General features: G+C 39.7%; 1 protein-coding gene across 2 annotated transcripts in view; it reads right to left on the reverse strand.

Moving 5' to 3' along the window:
• The window catches only part of LOC120852622 (band 4.1-like protein 4A), a 288,931-nt gene that overhangs the window by 107,188 nt on the left and 159,114 nt on the right, over positions 1-22,629 (reverse strand). For both annotated transcript variants that reach the window (XM_040225954.1, XM_040225953.1), the window contains exons 6-10: positions 13,700-13,797; positions 12,408-12,528; positions 9,853-9,940; positions 7,509-7,597; positions 6,865-6,928 (exon numbers count right to left, since the gene is read on the reverse strand). In XM_040225954.1, the coding sequence (XP_040081888.1) occupies positions 6,865-6,928; positions 7,509-7,597; positions 9,853-9,940; positions 12,408-12,528; positions 13,700-13,797 (460 nt within the window). The remainder of the gene's footprint in view (positions 1-6,864; positions 6,929-7,508; positions 7,598-9,852; positions 9,941-12,407; positions 12,529-13,699; positions 13,798-22,629) is intronic.

Consider the following 22,629-nt stretch of genomic DNA (forward strand, 5'->3'; position numbering starts at 1 on the left):
CTGGCACAAAGACAGAAATATAGATCAATGGAACAAAATAGAAAGCCCAGAGATAAATCCATGCGTCCATGACACCTTATAGTTGACAAAGGAAGCAAGAATATACAATGGAGAAAAGACAATCTCTTTAACAAGAGGTGCTGGGAAACTTGGTCAACCACTATTAAAAGAATGAAACTAGAACACTTTCTAAAACCATACACAAAAATAAACTCAAAGTGGATTAAAGATCTATAAACATAAGACCAGAAACTATGAAACTCCTAGAGGAGAACATAGGCAAAACACTCTCCGACATAAATCACAGCAGGATGCTCTACGACCCACCTCCCAGAATATTGGAAATAAAAGCAAAAATCAACAAATGGGGCCTAATTAAAATTAAAAGCTTCTGCACAACAAAGGAAACTATCAGTTCAGTTCAGTTCAGTTGCTCAGTTGTGTCCGACTTTGCGACCCCATGAACCGCAGCACGCCAGGCCTCCCTGTCCATCACCAACTCCCAGAGTTCACTCAGACTCACGTCCATCGAGTCTGTGATGCCATTCAGCCATCTCATCCTCTGTCGTCCCCTTCTCCTCCTGCCCGCAATCCCTCCCAGCATCAGTCTTTTCCAATGAGTCAACTCTTCACATGAGATGGCCAAAGTACTGGAGTTTCAGCTTTAGCATCATTCCTTCCAAAGAAATCCCAGGGCTGATCTCCTTCAGAATGGACTGGTTGGATCTCCTTGCAGTCCAAGGGACTCTCAAGAGTCTTCTCCAACACCACAGTTCAAAAGTATCAATTCTTCGGTGCTCAGCTTTCTTCACAGTCCAACTCTCACATCCATACATGAACACAGGAAAAACCATAGCCTTGACTAGACGGACCTTTGTTGGCAAAGTAATGTCTCTGCTTTTGAATATACTTTCTAGGTTGGTCATAACTTTTCTTCCAAGGAGTAAGCGTCTTTTAATTTCATGGCTGCAGTCACCATCTGCAGTGATTTGGGAGCCCCAAAAATTAAAGTCTGACACTGTTTCCACTGTTTCCCCACCTATTTCCCATGAAGTGATGGGACCGGATGCCGTGATCTTTGTTTTCTGAATGTTGAGCTTTAGGCCAACTTTTTTACTCTCCACTTTCACTTTCATCAAGAGGCTTTTTAGTTCCTCTTCACTTTCTGCCAAAAGGGTGGTGTCATCTGCATATCTGAGGTTATTGATATTTCAGTATTCTTGCCTTGAGAACCCCATGAACAGTATGAAAAGGAAACTATAAGCAAGGTGAAAAGACAGCCTTCGGAATGGGAGAAAGTAATAGCAAATGAAGCAACTGACAAACAACTAATCTCAAAAATATACAAGCAACTCCTGCAGGGTTGCAACTCAATTCCAGAAAAATAAACGACCCAATCAAAAAATGGGCCTAAGAACTAAATAGACATTTCTCCAAGGAAGACATACAGATGGCTAAAAAACGCATGAAAAGATGCTCAACATCACTCATTATCAGAGAAATGCAAATCAAAACCACAGTAAGGTACCATTTCACGCCAGTTAGAATGGCTGCTATGCAAAAGTCTACAAATAATAAATGCTGGAGAGGGTGTGGAGAAAAGGGTACCCTCTTAACAATGTTGGTGGGAATGCAAACTAGTACACCCACTCTGGAGAACAGTGTGGAGATCCCTTAAAAAACTGGAAACAGAATTGTCATACAACCCAGCAATCACACTGCTGGGCATACACACCGAGGAAACCAGAACTGAAAGAGACACATGTACCCCAGTGTTCATCGCAGCACTGTTTATAATAGCCAGGACATGGAAGCAAGCTAGATGTCCAGCAGCAGATGAATGGATAAAAAATATGTGGTACATATACACAATGGAATATTACTCAGCCATTAAAAAGAATACATTTGAATCAGTTCTAATGAGGTGGTATACAGAGTGAAGTAAGCCAGAAAGAAAATTATCAATACAGTATACTAACACATATATATGGAATTTAGGAAGATGGCAATGATAACCCTGTATGCGAGAGAGCAAAAGAGACACAGATGTATAGAACAGTCTTTTGGACTATGTGGGAGAGGGAGAGGGTAGGATGATTTGGGAGAATGGCACTGAAACATGTATAATATCACATGTGAAATGAATCACCAGTCCAGGTTTGATACATGATACAGAATGCTCAGGGCTGGTGCACTGGGATGACCCAGAGGGATGGGATGGGGAGGGAATAGAGAGGGGGATTCAGGATTGGGAACACATGTACACCCATCCAAGATTCATATCAGTGTATGGCAAAACCAGTACAATATTGTAAAGTAATTATCCTCCAATTAAAATAAATAAATTTATTAAAAAAAAATATGGAGAGGCAGGAATTCCCCCATGATCCCAGTGGTTAAGACTCTGCACTTTCACTGCGGTGAGTCCAGGTTAGATCTTGGTGGGAAAACTAAGACCCCACAAACGGGGCAGTGTGATACTCCCAAAACAAGCCACAACAAAAAACAAAACAAACCAACAAACAGAAAACAGTGAGGTGAGTGAAATGAGTAAACAAATGCAGAATCCTGTTTTTATTAAGATTCTGATATTTTGTTCATCGTGGATTTTTGTTTGCATTGATTTTGATTTTTTAATTACTTAAAAATAGCATTTATTTGCAAATCAAAATCACAGTGAGATACCACCTCACAACCACTGGGACAGTTCAATCAAAAAAGTAGAAAATCACAAGTGTGAATGAGCATATGGAAAACTTGGAGCTCTGCTAGATGGGAATGTAAAACACTTTAGCTGCTGTGACAGTTCATTAAAGAGTTAAACACAAAAAATAAAAAGAAATAAAATAAAAAACCAACCAAGAACTCTTTATATGGCTAGATCACTTGACATTCTTCTAGAAGTTGTGAAAGTGAAGTCACTCAATAGTGTCCGACTCTTTGTGACCCCGTGGACTGTAGCCTACCAAGCTCCTCTGTCCATGGGATTCTCCAGGCAAGAATACTGGAGTGGGTTGCCATTTCCTTCTCCAGGGGATCTTCCCAACCCATGGATCGAACTCAGGTTTCCCGCATTGGAGGCAGATGCTTTAACCTCTGAGCCAAACGTTTATTAAATAATAGAAACAAGAGTATAAACTATTTTTACCTGTGACTGATATAACTATATAGCTATAAAATATGTAAGTATCAAATTAAAACTCCTGGACAGAACAAAAGAATTCAACAAAACACCCATATTTGAAATAAACATAAAATTCTACAGCTTTCACCTCAATCAGCAAAAACAAGTTATGAGATATAAGAGGAGGAAAAAAATGTTAACTGCAACATTAAGAAAAAACACATAACCAAACACTATGCAGGCACAACATGAATATATATAATAAAAGGAGAAATATTTGTGATATGCTATGAAGTATAAAAACTGTGTACAAAACCACCTGGAGATGAAATATATATATCTATATACATATCTGAGAGAGTGTACAAAAGTAATAATCATAATCACTACCTTTGATCTAAAGTATTAGATAATTTAAATTTTCTTCTTCACAGTGTAACTCCCAGATTTCTACAATCATCATGTAAGATTTTTCTTTAAACCACAGTACCTATTAGGAAGCTTAAATAATGCATAAAAGTATTTATGCATTATTAGCTTCTGAACTTGTCAGAGAGATAAACCTTTATAAAACCAATACTTAGTTACAGACGGCTATTCGCTATTTGCAAAGCAATATACAGTCAGATCATCAGTACACATTAAATATTATTAATGTTTATTAAAATATGTCAATGTGTTATGTTGGGCACGGTTAATATTTAAAAGTGGAATTGGACAGCATTAGTGCCACAGTGCGACCCCAGGAAAATATTTTATCTACAGGACATTGCTATTCTTTTGAGAAGTCAATCTCTGAATTTGGCCCTAACAGCACTTAACATACATAGTTAAGTCTCTGGAGCAGTCAACCAGAAAACCAGCCGAATAAGACCCTCAATCATTTTTCAAACTGATGGTGATTACTGTTCCAGGTGATAGGTTTCAGGGGCTTATTTACTCTGTGATTAACAGTTAGGCCTCCATATTAATCAACTTTATTCTAACATATAAATCACCACCTCACAAAGAGATGCCCTGGTAGAGAAAGGAGAAAGATTCTGCAAAGCCAGAATACTCTGGAAATGGTGTGCTTTGGTTAATGTATTATTTAATAAAACAAATTTTTCTTTTTTAAAATTTAATTGGAGGCTAATTACTTTACAATATTGTAGTGGTTTTGCCATACACTGAAATAAATCAGCCATGGATGTACATGTGTTCCCATCCTGAACTCCCCTCCCACCTCCCTCCCCATCCCATCCCTCTGGGTCATCCCAGTGCACCAGCCCCGAGCACCCTGTCTCATGCATCGAACCTGGACTGGCGATCTGTTTCACATATGATAATATACATGTTTCAATGCTATTCTCTCAAATCATTCCACCCTCACCTTCTCCCCCAGAGTCCAAAAGTCTGGTCTTTACATCTGTGTCTCTTTTGCTATCTCACATATAGGGTCATCATTACCATCTTTCTAAATTCCATATATATGTGTTAATATACTGTATTGGTGTTTTTCTTTCTGACTTACTTCACTCTGTATAATAGGCTCCAGTTTCATCCACCTCATTAGAACTGATTCAAATGTATTCATTTTAATAGCTGTGTAATATTCCATTGTGTATATGTACCACAGATTTCTTATCCATTCGTCTGTCAATGGGCACCTAGGTTGCTTCCATGTCCTGGCTATTTTAAACAGTGCTGCGATAAACATTGGGGTACACGTATCTCTTTCAATTCTGGTTTCCTTGGTGTGTATGCCTAGCAGTGGGATTGCTGGGTTGTATGGCAGTTCTATTTCCAGTTTTTTAAGGAATCTCCATACTGTTCTCCATAGTGGCTGTACTAGTTTGCATTCCCACCAACAGTGTAAGAGAGTTCCCTTTTCTCCACACCCTCTCCAGCATTTATTGTTTGTAGACTTTTTGATAGCAGCCATTCTCACTGGGGTACCTCATTGTGGTTTTGATTTGCATTTCTCTGATAATGAATGATGTTGAGCATCTTTTCACGTGTAAAACAAAAATTTAAATCCCTTTGATTCAAGCACGAGTTATATGTGACCTGCTCTGTCACCTTACTAAAGACCACAGCCACTAAAAGAGCCAGGAGCTCACGGTGCCTCCGGATGCACACTGACAAATGGTCAAGCTTTCTCAGAGATGCCAGGGCACAGGGAGGGAGCTGTGTGTGTAGGAAACCAGGCCATCCCCGGAGACTGCCATTAAAAAAATAAAGCATCACACAATGACATCAATTTTATTGGTGTTTTTGCCTAATAATGAAGAAATGTAAGAAACTGAAAGTTCAAGTTAGCTGCAACTTTACCAAACATTTATCTCAAGGCAGCAGACGGCATTTTAAGGCAGTGTAGTAATAATGTACAAAGAGTTCACCAAAGGACCTCATTAGGTCTCATTAGGTCTCATTAGGACCTCATAAGTTAGGTCTCAATGGAAAAATGGCTTTGAATAATAGTAATGTTTCCATGAAAAAGTCTTACCATTTTATTATCACGTTTTCTTTTGTTTTTCCCGCTCAAGGCCACGTACTTTGTGAGGGCTTAATCGTGGACCCCCCAACCAAGGCCTGGACACGGGCCCTAGCAGTTGTAAGTGTGGAGTCCTCACCTCTGGACTGCCAGGGAACCCCTACCATCACATTCTCACTAAACACTGATAGCACGTCACGTAATTCTGGGAGGGATCACTGCATTTTTTTTCTAGAAGAACAAACTGTAGTACCCAGTTCTCCGCTTTGGCAGCCCACCACCCCAGTACATCAGTTCACTGATCAGGCGACAGGTGTTTACTAAGCACCTGCTGCATGCCGGACACTGAGCCAGATATTATGTTCCAGCTGTGGTTGCAGCCACTTTTCTTCCTGTGTCTTAGTCCGTGGCTACATCATCAGATTGGTTTTACCTCTTTTTACAAGTATCGTATTAGAAAGTCAATTCAAGACCATTCACTTAAATTCTGTTCTGCAAAAAGTTAGTATTAAAGAGACAGAAGGGTGGATCCGCCTACGTCTTATTTTCACCTGTGTATCCCATAAACATGAATTATAGTGACAGCACTTCAAGGAAGCATTATTTTCACAGGGAGATTAAAAGGAAGCTTTCATATTCTTGTCTTCTTTTGCCTGGTTTCCCTAAAACTACTCATCAAGGCACGAGAGGACCCTGAGGCGCTAAAAAATCCTGTGCCTACTACCCAAGCAGTCCTAGAGGTCTCTGCCAAGGTACAGCAGGACGTTCAGCATTTTTGCACCCTTGGCTTACACTCCCTTGAAAGCATCCAGAGTTTCTCATCTGGTTTAACTACCATGCTCAACTAGGGAAAGAACAGAAGTGTGACTTCCTATAGACTGTTCAATTGACTTTGAGACAAAATTAGGACATGTTTTGTCCTGCATGAAAGCTGCACCCGTCTAATTACATGAATCTTACCTCCACAGACAATACTAAAGAACTAATAATGATAATCACCTCCTATTCTCTCCTGTGCCTGAGAAAGGTTTTTTCCCCTTTGTTAAAACTGAAGTGACATTTCTCCATTACCAACTCATTCATTTATACTCACTTCCCCTTCCCTTCCTTGAAAAGGAGTTGTTTATCTGAGTCAATTAACCTGGTTCCATGTGGCCGCAGCTGAAGAAAACATGGCAGTTTTACTTTACTAGGTCTTCTAAATTATCAACGAACAGACAAGGCTTCCCGTCTCAGGGAAGCTAAGCACTAAACACAAACTTACATCTTTTCCCAGTACTCTGAGTTCAAACTGGGTCTCCTTGAAGTGAACCTTTGTAATCCGAGGCCTGAAAAACAAAGCAGATGGTGGTGCTACTGCTGCTTTTAAGAATTAATCAGAAATTCAGAGAAGTATCCAGTGAAAAAAAGATGGCTCCTACTGGCTCCTTCATAGGTTGCTGCTGCTCTGGACACCTTTCTAAACACACTTCCTTCTCACTCTCCCGGGCTTCTCCAGTGAAGGCAGACAAGCTTGGCATCCCCAGGCCCTGGCAGTACAGCCTTTCCAGATACAGTGGGGTGCTATGGGCTCCCCAATCTCTCTCAGATCCTTCCTCATTTAGAGTCAGAACTCAGAGCCGTCCTGGGCCCACAGTTCACCACACACACTGGAATGGATAGGAAATCCTACTATATACAGCCTCCATGGACAAGAGAGTCTAGAATCAAAATACCTCAAATTTACAGAGAACATATACACTGAGATGAATTAGAAGAAAACTTATACCCAATTTCACTCATTTATTATCAACCACTGGAAATGTCTGTTTGCTTTTTCCCAACACTTTCAATGACATTCAAGTTCCATAAGCCCAATACATATAGTGCACAACTTTAATACCAATTCTGCCCTCAAATTAAACTTACCAGAAATACTTTCCCACTTGTTTTTTATTCTTATAGACAACAACACCAACCGGAGTTAATCCTAAAAAATACTCAGATTTGTTTTCTCCCTGCAAAAACAAACATATGCTTGTAACCATAAATTTACTCATGTAAAAACTCTCTGTCAAACTGTAATTAGCCATATGCACATTATCTGTTGCATAAATACTGGATCTGGTTTTTCAAAGACATCAGCTTAGAAAGCTAGTTAAGCTATCGTGGTAGCTAACTTGCTGCTCATTTTCCCCCGAAGTTTTTAAGAAAACTGTTCTTAGTGTATTCTAACTGGTCACCTCAGTTCATTAAAAGAACCTGGACCACCTACCAATCAGGCCACTGACTGATTCACTCCATGTTGCTTCTATAGTGGTGTTCAACCCCAGCTGCATATTAACTAGAATCCCCCATGGACCTTAAAATCCTCTCTCCTAGGTACCATCAAAACAGGTTAAATAGGAATCTGTAATGATGGCATCCAGGCAACAAAACCACATAAATGTTCCAGGTGATTCTCCGGAGCAGCCAAGAACTGACAACCACTGGCTGCCCGCAAGGGCCCTTTTCAAGATCATTTATCTCACTCTCCGATCTGGACAATCATGAGGCCTGGTTCACCCCCATCCTCCCCAGAATCCTCAGTCAGCCACCTGCATGGTTTTCTGAGGTCTCCAGCATACACCCTTCTATTTTCATTTGTGACTTAAGACTGCTCAAAAGTTGTAAAATACAATCTCTTCTGGTAAAGACTGGAAACCTTTCATTTCTGGACAATAACAAATCCCAATTAAGAAAATGGGATTCTGGACTGAAAATGTCACAGAGTGCATACCAAACAGGGAATTGAGTTTGTATTCATTTTTTTTTTTTTCTATTCTAAGGTCAAATAACAGCCTGCAAAACCAAATTCCCAAGGAACATAAGATAAATATATTTTCAAAGAAAATCAGCTGTAGCCTATTTTTAGTTCTAAAAATTCAATTTTAATGCAATGTATGGAAGATACTAATGAATCTGATTAATTTGGCAAAAATTTCCACCTCCCACAAAAATCGAGTTTTTTGAATTAGGATAAACATTACATAAACATAGAGGTATTTTACAGAAGATCCTCTTTATACATTTCCTATAAAATATACTTTTTAAAAAACTGAAAATCTAACAAGATTAATGTGGTAAGAAGAGAAAAAGCGAACTATTCCACAAAGTTTTATAAGTAGTTTTAAAGGACAGTAGGATGGAGCATTTAATGGTTTAATGATATTAGATTATAATTTATCAGGGAACAACTACTTCTACCAAATATGTAATTTTCATTGCCATATTAACAGTATACGCAGGGATGCCTCTAGTTCTTTACAAATAATATGAGATGATTTGTTTTGGGAAACTCAGAGACTCTTATGTTGGACACAACTGAGTGACTGAACTGAACTGAGACTCTTATGAGCAAAAGACATATTACAAAATGAATACATCAATTAGTGCCTGTGTTACAGTAAGTATTATCAGGATTCCTTAAAAACTGAGTTCTGAGTCCATAATTCAATTGACAAGCATTCAATCTACATACACTCTTTAGCAATTCATGTCATGTAAATAAAACATCTGGTTCACTTTCTCAAATAATCAAATTTGTTTACTGCTAACTAAACCCACAAAACCAAAGACAATGACATTCCAGTCTCATGGGCATAGAAGAACCAATTGGTAACCTTAGAAAAGTGTCTCAAAGTTGAAGACCTGATCCAGAAAATTCAGTGTAAGTGTCCACTGATCCTGTTCAGAAAGCTTTCATCAGCCCCTGAGGAAAACCTGCAAAAATGTTCCTATTTATGCAATAGCAATAACTACAGTAGGCAGTAAGCCTAATACTGATAACACCTGCACATCCAACAGAGACCCACCAATAGTCATACAGGTACTGTTGCCGAAAGTCTACTTTGCCATGCAGGTGATTTTATGAATTCTTTTCAGCCATAAACTCTATTTTTGGAAAATCTCCCTGTTTTCTGTCTAATATAATCAATTATAGACTAATTTAAAACCGTTTTGACGTTTAGCTAACCCCTCTGGAATTATTATCCAGATTGTGTTTCCAAGCCAGTTAATTGTTTTCTACACACGGAAATACAATCACAGACTTTTATGCAAAACTCATTAGGATTTAAACGACGCAAAAGATTCTTATGTTCAAAAACACAGATGAAAACATATCATCTGCTCACTAAACAATAGGACTGCTGCTTTCCTTTGGGAGTTTCAGTGACTTTTTAAGAAAATGTCATCAGCTTAAAATATTCTGTGTTAATTAAATGTTACTCACATAGACAGGATGGAGGTCAACACCATACATCTCCAGGGATTTGGCAGTCCTCAAGTAATTCAGCTCTGCTTCAGAAGGTGCCTGACCCCTGCACCCAGCATAAAAACAAAACAGCCTTACTTTACTTACAGCTACTGCGCTCAAAGGGAATATAAACCATTTTCACTATATTCACCGGAAAAATAAACAATCCTGTGTGCTAATGCAAACTTAAGCCTTCATATTTCAAGAAGCCTCCTGCCTTCCTGGTGACAAAATTTTATATTCTGAGGTGACACTTGTAAGTTTCATTTACCAAATCTAGTTTTGCTCATTATAGCCAATTCCAATAGCTCCACACATATTACAAAGTCTCAGTTTCAGAAACCCCAAAGAGATTATTGAGCATATAAGCACTCAAATTAAAAAGCACACCCCTTTGCAAAGAGTGAAATGTCTCTATGCTCCAGCAGCTCTCCATCAGGAAGTAAACGGAGGAGAGCAGTGGTGGGAGGAATGAGGGTGGGCTTCTCAACAACCAACCGGGCTCAACAGCATTTCCTGAGCACATGTGCACTTCTTCAGAAACTGCAAAAATAAACTGTGAAAGTATCTGTCACTTTCTTAATACAAAATGCTTGTCACTTTTCTTAAAGTCTTCCCCAATTCTTCATCGGTGATAATATACAGAAAACAGCATTGATTCCTAACGAGGATAAGCATCTGCCAAGAATCTCCATAGATAAGTGGAACTCTGTGTGTATATGTGTGTGAGAGAGAGAGAGAGAGAGAGAGAGAGAGAGAGATTTTTAATGGTTAACAAAAGGAGTTTTTAAATATTAAAAAATACTACTTCAAGGCAATCCCATGTTTCAGCCATGGTACTCTGGAAAACCCAGCAATGTAATACTTTTGAAATCTATGAAGAATGTTTACCACAAATTAGACACAAAAAAGCTACCAAATACTGATGGAGCTTTAGCCTCTTAAAAGTAACCACCATGCTGTCAGTGCCATCACGCAAAACAGACAAGGTGCTCTGCCAAAGTCCCTTGATAATTTCAAGACATAATTGTACTTGAGAACTCCTAGCACAATTAGTATTCTCAGAATGTGCCAAATACACTGCCCTTCATAATTTTGTAACAGGCATTCTTTCAGCACTCATTTCAGTGAAAGCTTATAATGCAGGACTCTAGAACAAGGCTAGAATACAAGGTGGAGAGCCTGGTTTCTCTGATTGCAATTTCTGCTGCTACTCATTGAAACAAATCCTTTAGGCAAACATTTTTTTGTTGACCAGATTAATTCTACATTTTTTTCTCTTAAGTATGGTAGATCTGAAACCAAGCAAATTCAAGAGGGAAAGTTACATGAGAGGCAGTAAAGGCAAAGTTAATCAGTATAGGAAATTTAACAAAATAACTATAATTAAATTATAACTTCAATGCTGCAGGTCATTAATTGAAAATCCTACTAGTAGAGTGTGTATATTTCTCAGAAGTGCATGTGGTGTTAATATAATACCCTTTGAAAAACCACACTGGTGTCATGATCTCCAGATTCATTGCTAAAGACTGAATAAGGATTTGCTTGTAACTGTGAATTTGCATACTTAAGAGAGATCAAATCCAGAACACATTAAGGCTTTTGTGGTTATAAAATGTATTCATAGTTTAAAAAAATTAACTTCACGAGGTACTGGTGACTGAAAAAAAAACATAAAATTGTAAAATATAGTATGTACAGAATGATTTCATTTATGTATTTCATACATACATAAATACATTTATACATTTCATTTCATACATACATAAATCTACATAAAATAAACTTTCTATATAAAATGAATTTTCATACAAAATAAATTATGCATAGAGAGGGATCTGAAAGGCCACTGACTAAAAATATACTTACTTTAAGTATGAGGATTTACTTTTTTACACTTATTTTTTTCCTTTTTAAATTGTCTGGGTTTCCTATGAGCATTTTAGTGTTATAAGCAGTAGGAAAAAAAAAAAACCTTTAAAAAGAAAAATGTTTAAGACATAGAATAAGAGACTTTTCTTTTCTTATGCCTGTCAATAGCATAAGATGATCGCTGATGCAATGTAAAGTGGGATTCTTTTTTTCTCCAGCTTTACTGAGATATAATTGACATATAACATTATGAAAGTTCAAGGTGTATAACATATTGGTTTGATACATTTAAATACACATTGTGTAATGATCACCACCATAGCATGGCTATCATCTTTGTTGTGCTAACATTTAAGATCTACTCTCTTAGCAATTTTCAAGTATATAAATACACTGTGAGGGCATAATGCTAAGTGACACAAGACAGATGAAGACAAATACTGTATAATATATCACCTGTATGTGGAATTAAAAAAGGAGACCTCATAAAAACAGAGACTAGAATGGTGGTTACCAGAGGGTGGGGGAGGGGAGGGGGGTGTGTATGTGAAATAGAGACATGTTGGTCCAAGAATATAAACGTACAGTTATAAAATGAAGTTCTGAGGCTCTAATGTACAACATGCTGATTAGTGTTAATAAAATGGGCTTCTTACATTAGAGTCTTATGAATCCTTTCTATAGCTTCTTCAAGTTCTTCCTTTTGATCAGGAACAAATCGGTACTCTGACACATAGCCTGCAGTATGTTTATATGGATCATAATCTCCGAGTTCAGCTAAAAAACAAAGAAAATGTTATTTTTTTTCCCATTTTAGGAAAATATACCTAAAAATACAGGAATAAAAGTATTCCTATCATGCTTAAATATTTTCTTCAAATGCTTTATCAATAAATTTATATAAGGTAACTAATTTTAGCTTAAAACAACTCTGATGAGCATATATAGAGAATATCAACAAAATCTTATCTAAAAAACATAACATTTTTGCTTTCTGTGAGACTATAACTATCATTTTCATTTAACTTATTCTTACCAGTTTATATGAAGTACAATGTAAATAGAATTTAAAGCACATATAATGGAAATGCCTGAGGTGAAAAACCGCTAGATCCTCTCTCTGACAAGGACACCAAGAGATAAAGCACGTGGTTCAAAACATATTTGCCCCAAATAATGGTCATGGAAATATAATACAATGTTGCACATAACCCCATTACAGTTTACACAAAGAACAAAATGAATTCACTATGTTATGCTTATAAAAATTCTTCCTACGTTAATCCAGCTTCCAAGCCCAACCCAGTTCCCCAGTTCATTTACACAGCATTTTTCTGGGAATATTTTTTCTAGACTATCTCTGGTCTGCGAGACCTACACAGGCAAGGAACATACTGTCTCATCACCCCATACCTAGCTTGATTCCTTGAAGGGGCTCACTAATTATAAATAAAAGACAGCCTCAGATTCAGCCTCCAAAAAGACAATGCCACTTGGAGCTGCTCCCTCATTATGGTGGCCACATTGATGCCAAGAGCTCATGGACAATGGGTGTTGACTGCAGGCAACAAATTAAACTGGTGATGGCACCTGCCCATGTGGAATCTTCACAGCAGCCACTTGGCATCAGTGGGATCTCTGAGACACAGCAGCAAAGAGGGATTGATCAACTTAGGCAGAATGTAGAACAGAACAGGTTTTCAGACTCTCCACTGAGTCAAGAATCAATGCCACTCCTATGACTAAAACTCCATGGGACCTCCTATCAGGAATATGTAGCCAGTTTCATTTTCACCTCTTCTGAAGGCATGTTGATTAACACTGGAATTCTAACTAAATTCAATTTCTTTTTAGCAAAATGTCATTTAGTTTATAAACCTGCTTAAAAAGAAAAATTCAAACATCCTTCTCAAGACCTCTGAAGCAAGTCTGCTTAAGTGAAACCTACCCTGGATGGCATAGGCTCCCAGTTGAGCAGCAGTGTTAATGGGGCAGGGCAGCCGGCCCTGAAGGACATCTTGCTTCACCTGCAAGAAAAACTGATACCTAAAAGAAAAACAGAAGAGAGATTAGTGATCTCTTCCACTACGGTGATCTGAATGTTCAGACCCTGAAACCTGTCGCCTTTAATGAAAAGGAAGCCGATTTTTGCTCTTTTGTGAGGGGGCTGTTGAGGGAACAGGGACTATTTAAGCACTACAGAGGCAGTCATGGTAGTGACTAGGGAGTGAAGGGTCTCAAGTTCAACCAGCTGGATTGCATCCCAGCTCCAGGAGTCACTAGCTGTTTGCCTTGAGTGGCTATTTCATGTAACAACCAGGCTCCTCAACGGTAAAAGTGAAACCAGGAAGTAGCCATAACTCATCAGGAGGATACAGACGTTACATACAAGCTATTCTTACCATTCTCATCGCTGCCACTGCTGCCGCCTCTATGACGTGTTCTCCTTAGAACGAACATATTACAAGGACACACTCAATAAGCTATGTGTTCTCTACCGAGTCTAAAATCATGGATACAGGACAGAAAGGTCATTATAATTCCATCAGCCCTCACATTTATTAAGATGCTGCCCATTACCTGAGGTTTTGCTCATTCCATCTGCTGAAAGAAAACCTTTTATAATAACAGTGCCACATATAATAACTGAAGACTTATAAAATGAGGTTAGTACCATGTTTACCTCCGTTTTGCAGATGAACTAGTTAACAGACACAAAGAGATGAAAAAAAATTTGTCCAAGATCTCACAATTAGTTATGTAGCAGAACTAGAACTGCAACCCAGTAGCAATTATGACCCCAGGCTCTCTAAATCGGGATGCTATGCAATCGTAAGCTACGGGTTCCCCCTTCTCCTTCCATTCAGGCTTTCTGCCAGGGGGTGACGAATGTGACAGGTTTATGAAACAATACAGTGAACAGTCAATGCCATCCTCGGTCAGCACCACTGTCTCTCTCTCTTATTTTAGGCTGTCTTTTGTGATCTCTCTCTGTAAGGTGATTCCTGCTGTCATTGGGAAGGACCAGGAGAAAGCGCAGGAAATTAACTATAAGTCAGTTGTCGTATTTCTTTACCAAATGCTCACACTAAAGTTTTCAGAGAGAGAATTTTAAATGCTCCTCTGATAATTTCAAGAAGTTCAATTCAGTCGCTCGGTCGTGTCCAACTCTTTGCAACCCCATGGACTGCAGCACGCCACGCTTCCCTGTTCATCACCAACTCCCAGAGATTACTCAAACTCATGTCCATTGGGTCGGTGATGCCATTCAACCATCTCATCCTCTGTCGTCCCCTTCTCCTCCTAGCTTCAGTCTTTCCCAGCATCAGGGTCTTTTCAAATGAGTCAGCTCTTCACATCAGGTGGCCAAAGTATTGGAATTTTAGCTTCAGCATCAGTCCTTCAAATGAATATTCAGGACTGATTTCCTTTAAGATGGACTAATTGGATCTTCCTGGAGTCCAAGGTACCCTCAAGAGTCTTCTCCAACACCACAGTTCAAAAGCATCAATTCTTCAGTGCTCAGCTTTCTTTATAGTCCAACTCTCACATCCATACATGACTACTGGAAACACCATAACTTTGTCTAGACAGATCTTTGTTGGCAAAGTAATGTCTCTGCTTTTTAATATGCTATCTAGGTTGGACATAGCTTTTCTTCCAAGGAGCAAGCGTCTTTTAATTTCATGGCTGCAGTCACCATCTGCAGTGATTTTGGAGCCCCAAAAAAATAAACTCTGACACTGTTTCTAATGCTTCCCCATCTATTTGCCATGAAGTGATGGGCCCAGATGCCATGATCTTAGTTTTCTGAATGTTGAGTTTTAAGCCAACTTTTTCACTCTCCTCTTTCACTTTCATCAAGAGGCTCTTTAGTTCTTCTTCGCTTTCTGCCATAAGGGTGGGGTCATCTGCATATCTGAGGTTACTGATATTTCTCCCAGCAATCTTGATTCTAGCTGGTGCTCCTTCCAGCCCAGCGTTTCTCATGATGTACTCTGCATAGAAGTTAAATAAGCAGGGTGACAATATACAGCCTTGATGTACTCCTTTTCCTATTTGGAACCAGTCTGTTGTTCCATGTCCAGTTCTAACTGTTGCTTCCTGACCTGCATATAGGTTTCTCAGAAGGCAAGTCAGGTGGTCTGGTATTCCCATCTCTTTGAGAATTTTCCACAGTTTGTTGTGATCCACACAGTCAAAGGCTTTGGCATAGTCCATAAAGCAGAAGTAGATGTTTTTCTGGAACTCTTGCTTTTTTGATGATCCAGTGGATGTCGGCAATTTGATCTCTGGTTCCTCTGCCTTTTCTAAAACCAGCTTGAATACCTGAAGTTCACGGTTCACGTATTGTTCAAGCCTGGCTTGGAGAATTTTGAGCTTTATTTTACTAGCGTGTGAGATGAGTGCTATTGTGCTGTAGTTTGAGCATTCTTTGGCATTGCCTTTTCTTGGGACTGGAATGAAAACTAACCTTTTTCAGTCCTGTGGCCACTGCTGAATTTTCCAAATTTGCTGGTACATTGAGTGCAGCACTTTTACAACATCATCTTTTAGGATTTCAAATAGCTCAGCTGGAATTCCATCACCTCCACTAGCTTTGTTCGTAGTGATGCTTCCTAAGGCTCACCTGACTTCCCAATCCAGGATGTCTGGCTCTAGGTGAGTGATCACACCATCATGATTATCTGGGTCATGAAGATCCTTTTTGTATAGTTCTTCTGTGTTCTTGCTACCTCTTCTTAATATCTGCTTCTGTTAGGTCCATACCATTTCTGTCCTTTATTGAGACCATGTTTGCATGAAATGTTCTCTTGGTATCTCTAATTTTCTTGAAGAGATCTCTAGTCTTTCCCATTCTGTTTTTTTCCTGTATGTTTGCATTGATCACCGAGGAAAGCTTTCTTATCTCTCCTTGCTATTCTTTGAAACTGCATTCAAATGGGTATATCTTTCCTTTTCTCCTTTGCTTTTCATTTCTCTTCTTTTCACAGCTTTTTGTAAGCCCTCCTCAGACAACCATTTTGCCTTTTTGCATTTGTTTTTCTTGGGGATGGTCTTGATCCCTGCCTCCTATGTAATATTATGAACCTCCCTCCATAGTTCTTCAGGCACTCTGTTTATTTAATCCCTTGAATCTATTTCACACTTCCACTGCATAATTGTAAAGGATTTGATCAAATTTGTACCCACAGGCTTAAGTGGAAATCTGCTTAACACCCTGCAGTTTCCCCACCGCTCAGTAATGTCACCAGAGTTCTTAGATAATGGAAACTGATAACAATGTGTAATCTGTGGCACCCACATTCAATCACAAAATCTGTTTTTTGGAGTCTATATACTTTTCACCATCTTCTAGTCTGGGTAACTAACCAGGAGATTTCTAAAATTTTCACAACCCTGTCACTGATCATACTTATTTCTCTTACAAACAACCTTTCCAAGAAGTAAACGGGATAATGTTACTCCCTTGATGTACAAAAATAAATAAATAAAACAAATAAAACAAAACAAACAAAACTTAAGAGACTTCCTTAAGCCTTCAGGATAAAGTTCAAGATCCCTAAGATAGCTTGTAAGACTTTTACTTACTTCTTGAGCCAAATCTCTTGCCATTAACTAATGACTACCCCCACTCCCTATCTTGCAATAAGTGAAAAAGTTGACTTAAAGCTCAACATTCAGAAAACGAAGATTATGGCATCTGGTCCCATCACTTCATGGGAAATAGATGGGGAAACAGTGGAAACAGTGTCAGACTTTATTTTGGGGGGCTCCAAAGTCACTGCAGATGGTGATTGCAGCCATGAAATTAAAAGACGCTTACTCCTTGGAAGAAAAGTTATGACCAACCTAGATAGCATATTCAAAAGCAGAGACATTACTTTGCCGACTAAGGTCTGTCTAGTCAAGGCTATGGTTTTTCCTGTGGTCATGTATGGATGTGAGAGTGGAGTGTGAAGAAAGCTGAGCACCGAAGAATTGCTGCTTTTGAACTGTGGTGTTGGAGAAGACTCTTGAGAGTCCCTTGGACTTCAAGGAGATCCAACCAGTCCATTCTGAAGGAGATCAGCCCTGGGATTTCTTTGGAAGGAATGATGCTAAAGCCGAAACTCCAGTATTTTGGCCACCTCATGCAGAGTTGACTCATTGGAAAAGACTGATGCTGGGAGGGATTGGGGACAGGGACGACAGAGGATGAGATGGCTGGATGGCATCACTGACTCGATGGTTGTGAGTCTGAGTGAACTCCGGGAGTTGGTGATGGACAGGGAGGCCGGGCGTGCTGCGATTCATTGGGTCACAAAGGGTCGGACACGACTGAGCGACTGAACTGAACTGAACCCCCACTCGCTAACTTGCAATCACTTTTCCAGCCCTACTTAAACACTTTCCATTCCCTGAATGCTCATCTTAGGCATCAAATCCACTTTGTTATAATCATCTGGGTTCCTCTTGAAGAGGAGAAAAGCAGAGTAAAGTAACATTAGCAGAACTGAAATGCAAAAATATAGAGATATTTAACCAGAATTACTACAGATTACTGGAAACTTGTGTTAGCTTCACTCTCTTCCTCAATTGCTAACTTGGAATCTCTTTTCCCGAGGTGTGTATTTTTTTTTTTTTTTTTTTTGGTAAATGGGTCATAGATGCATATTTGTCTTGCTCTACTAAGACTTTTACAACATTTGATTGAACAGTAAAAATATTTTGCCAAATAAATTTAGGGGCCTAACTCTATAGACTTTGCTTCAGAGAGAAATGGAAAGAGAACCAAAGAGATGAGAAAACAAAGAGCTTAAACAGAGAGAAAAACAAGCAGGTAAAAAGGAGAAGAAACCAGATCCCACCGATGACTATATTTCTAGTATCTCAGGCTCAGCACACAACAAGTACACAGTAAATACCTATTGACTTGATGGATATAAGAATGAACAGAAAGACAGATGGATGAAAACGGGGACAAGTTAGCATCCTTTGTTGTCTCTGAGAAATTTATGAAAAAAAAAAGGACATCTATTCAAACTTCCCTGGATAGCATGTCTTTTAAAGCTACTGGAGATCTTTAAACCATTTTACTTTTTTAAAATTCACTAAAATCAAAGAAGACAAGTAAACTATTTTTAACTAATAATTTCATTAATCTCTATCATGGCAAGCATCACATTAGTTTTATATAAGAGAAACCTCTAATACAGCAAAATCATATTTTTATATGTTAAACACTTTATCTTATCTCAAGGCTTATTTTTAACATACATAACTAATTTTGTCCATTTATGAGACTTAGTGTACAATATAATATTTTATTTTATTTAAAGTATCTGCCTGCAATGCAGGAAACCTTGGTTCGATCCCTGGGGTTTGGAAGATCCCCTGGAGAAGAAAAAGGCTACCCACTCCAGTATTCTGGCCTGGAGAATTCCACGGACTGTATGTATAGTCCATGGGGTCACAAAGAGTCAGACACCGACTTTCTCTTTCACTTCACTTCATTTAAATTACAGATTTAGAGTTGCTAGGTCTTCCCTTCTACATCATTCCGACTAAGACTATGATTAGATGCTTGAGTCCTTGTTTATCTCTGGTTTTAACCAGATAAATCCATTTTGCCTAGGACAGTTTTAGCTTAAGCCTGTTATACATTCCCCATTGTTAAGGACTTTCCTCTTCATGCTCCAAGTGTTAGGGTTTGAACAGCAAATTCTATGATGACCCGAGTTATATTATACGCTTACTGGAAAAAAAAATGCTGATCCAGAACATGTTCTAATACAAAGCAGTGTCTGCATAAAGCAGTTACTTGTTATCTTTTAATATAAATCACTGTACTAGTGTATATGGAGAAGGAAATGGCACCCCACTCCAGTACTCTTGCCTTGAAACTTCCATGGATTGAGGAGACTAGTAGGCTACAGTCCATGGGGTTGCAGAGAGTCGGACCCAACTGAGCGACTTCACTTCACTAGTGTATACGCACTGTCACCCTGGTGAGATTAACAGCCCCAGGAGAGGAGGGTCCTCCATCTTTCACCCCAACCTCCCTCATGACAAGAGTACAACCAGTACAACACCAGAGAAGGACTTGAAATATTGGCATCACCGTTTTCTGTTTACGTGATGTTCATAGAAAAGGGCTGACTTGACACCCCGGATGTACAAGCTGCTAAGGACCATCAGTGATTCAGCAAGTGTCAGGGATGAGAAGAACAGGCAAAGGAGACTTGCTTAAAGAAGAGGCAGAAAGAAACCATTCTTTCAGGAGTCCAAAGAGGAGGTTCTGAGATTTCTGGGGCCAAAGACAACCAAAAATAAGCTTGAAGAATACCAGTGCAGCTTGAAGCAGACCTTCCCATGACTTAGACCCTGCTGAAGCTTGATTTCTGGTGCCAGCTGAATGTGACACCAAGAATCCTGAGAGAAGAGGTTTGCCTGCCTGCACAGGAGGACTGTCCTCTGAATCCAACAGAGAAGCCTACTCATTTGTATAAAACAATGTGCTGGACAGAGGGGAAGGTTCAAATAACAACATAATAGTAAACATGAGGGGGGAGGGGGAAACAGCATGCATGGCTTAAGAAAAAGAAAAACAGCAGACTCGCCCACTGACTATCAAGGGAATATGGCAAAGACTGGGAATAACATTTTTGCAGCTTAAAACTGATGATAAAAATACAAGAGCAAAGAGTTGTAATATCACCTCATATTTCAGTTCAGTTCAGTCACTCAGTCTTGTCTGACTCCTTGCGACCCCATGAATCGCAGCACGCCAGGCCTCCCTGTCCATCACCAACTCCCGGAATTCACTCAGACTCACGTCCATTGAGTCCGTGATGCCATCCAGCCATCTCATCCTCGGTCGTCCCCTTCTCCTCCTGCCCCTAATCCCTCCCAGCATCAGACTCTTTTCCAATGAGTCAACTCTTCGCATGACGTGGCCAAAGTATTGGAATTTCAGCTTTAGCATCATTCCTTCCAAAGAAAGCCCAGGGATGATCTTCAGAATGGACTGGTTGGATCTCCTTGCAGTCCAAGGGACTCTCAAGAGTCTTCTCCAACACCACAGTTCAAAAGCATCAATTCTTCGGCGCTCAGCCTTCTTCACAGTCCAACTCTCACATCCATACATGACCACAGGAAAAACCATAGCCTTGACTAGACAGACCTTAGTCAGCAAAGTAATGTCTCTGCTTTTGAATATGCTATCTAGGTTGGTCATAACTTTTCTTCCAAGGAGTAAGCGTCTTTTAATTTCATGGCTGCGATCACCATCTGCAGTGATTTTGGAGCCCCCAAAAATAAAGTCTGACACTGTTTTAAAGGTCACAAATTTCCTCTGCATCCATACTGGAATGTGATCCAAACCTCAAATCTAATGTGTTGAGGATCATTATCTTCACTTAGAAGGAGACAGGGACCCTGGAAGTGAATGTTTAACTGAAGGTCACTCAACCCATAAAGAAGCTAAAACACACTAGCCTTCACAAAGAGAAGAATATGGATTACCAAATATAATAATAATAATAAACTGACAAGCTTAATGTCAATCTCTGCTGCTGCTGCTAAGTTCTATTGCTAAGTCGCTTCAGTCGTGTCTGACTCTGTGAGACCCCATAGACCTCAGCCCACCAGGATCCCCCATCCCTGGGATTCTCCAGGCAAGAACACTGGAGTGGGTTGCCATTTCCTTCTCCAATGCATGAAAGTGAAAAGTGAAAGTGAAGTCGCTCAGTCGTGTCCAATTCTTTGTGACCCCATGGACTACAGCCTACCAGGCTCCTCCGTCCATGGGATTTTCCAGGCAAGAGTACTGGAGTGGGGTGCCATTGCCTTCTCCGAATGTCAATCTCTAACAAAATACAATAAAATATTAAAAAACAAATGCTTATTTTTATAAGTTATTCATCATGAACAAGTTATTTGGAGCTAACATGACTCTCTCTTTTAGGAAGAGTTAAAATTTCAATGGCAACAAGATCAGTATCTCAGTTGTGTCCTGACTCTTTGTGACCCTATGGACTGTAATCCACCAGGCTAGTCTGTCAGTGGGATTTTCCAGTTAAGAATACCAGAGTGGGTTGAGATTTCCTTCTCCAGGGGATCTTCCCCAACCAGGGATCAAACCCACATCTCCTGAGTCTCCTGCATTGAAGGTGGGTTCTTACCACTGAGCCACAGGGGGAAGCCACAAGGTTTGTCAGCAAAGCAACAGACAGACTCCTTTACTCACTCATTCTCTGTCCTTTCTCTCCAGATGACTGAAACCACAGCTCTCTCTTGGTCACTACTAAATTTCATTGGTCCTCAGGGCAATGGACAACAATGCCCCACATATTATTCAATGGGAGGGGAGTCAGTGAGTGAATTCTGTCTTTATGTGCAAATTCAAGAAATGCAGGCTAGAGGATAGTAGTAGGAGGTTCTGATTAGTGGATTGACTTAACCTGGAAGACCTGTCTTCAGGGCTCCAAGATGGTCTCTTCCTCCCTAATTTGGGGGGGGGGGCCGCGGGGGGAGCGGTGCACTGGGTCTTCATTGCTGTGTGTGGGCTTTCTCTAGTTCTAGCAAGTAGGAACTACTCTTGCTTCCAGTGTGAGGGTTTCTATTGCGATGGCTTCTCTTGCTGCTGAGCACAGGCTCTAGGCAGGTGAGCTCAGTGGTGGTGGCTCGAGGGCCCTAGCTGCATGCCGGCTCCGCAGCTGTGGCGCACGGGCTTAACTGCCCTGCCACTAATGGGATCTTCCCAGACCAGGAATGGAATTTTTGTTCCCTGCACTGGCAGGCAGATTCTTATTCACTGTACCATCAGGGAAGTCCTCTTCTCTAATGTTTAATCAGTAATTTAAACACATAAGATAATTCATTTTATCTACCCTT

This window comes from Oryx dammah, unplaced genomic scaffold (assembly GCF_014754425.2).
Source record: "Oryx dammah isolate SB20612 unplaced genomic scaffold, SCBI_Odam_1.1 HiC_scaffold_26, whole genome shotgun sequence".
In the NCBI taxonomy this organism is placed as follows: Eukaryota; Metazoa; Chordata; class Mammalia; order Artiodactyla; family Bovidae; genus Oryx; species Oryx dammah.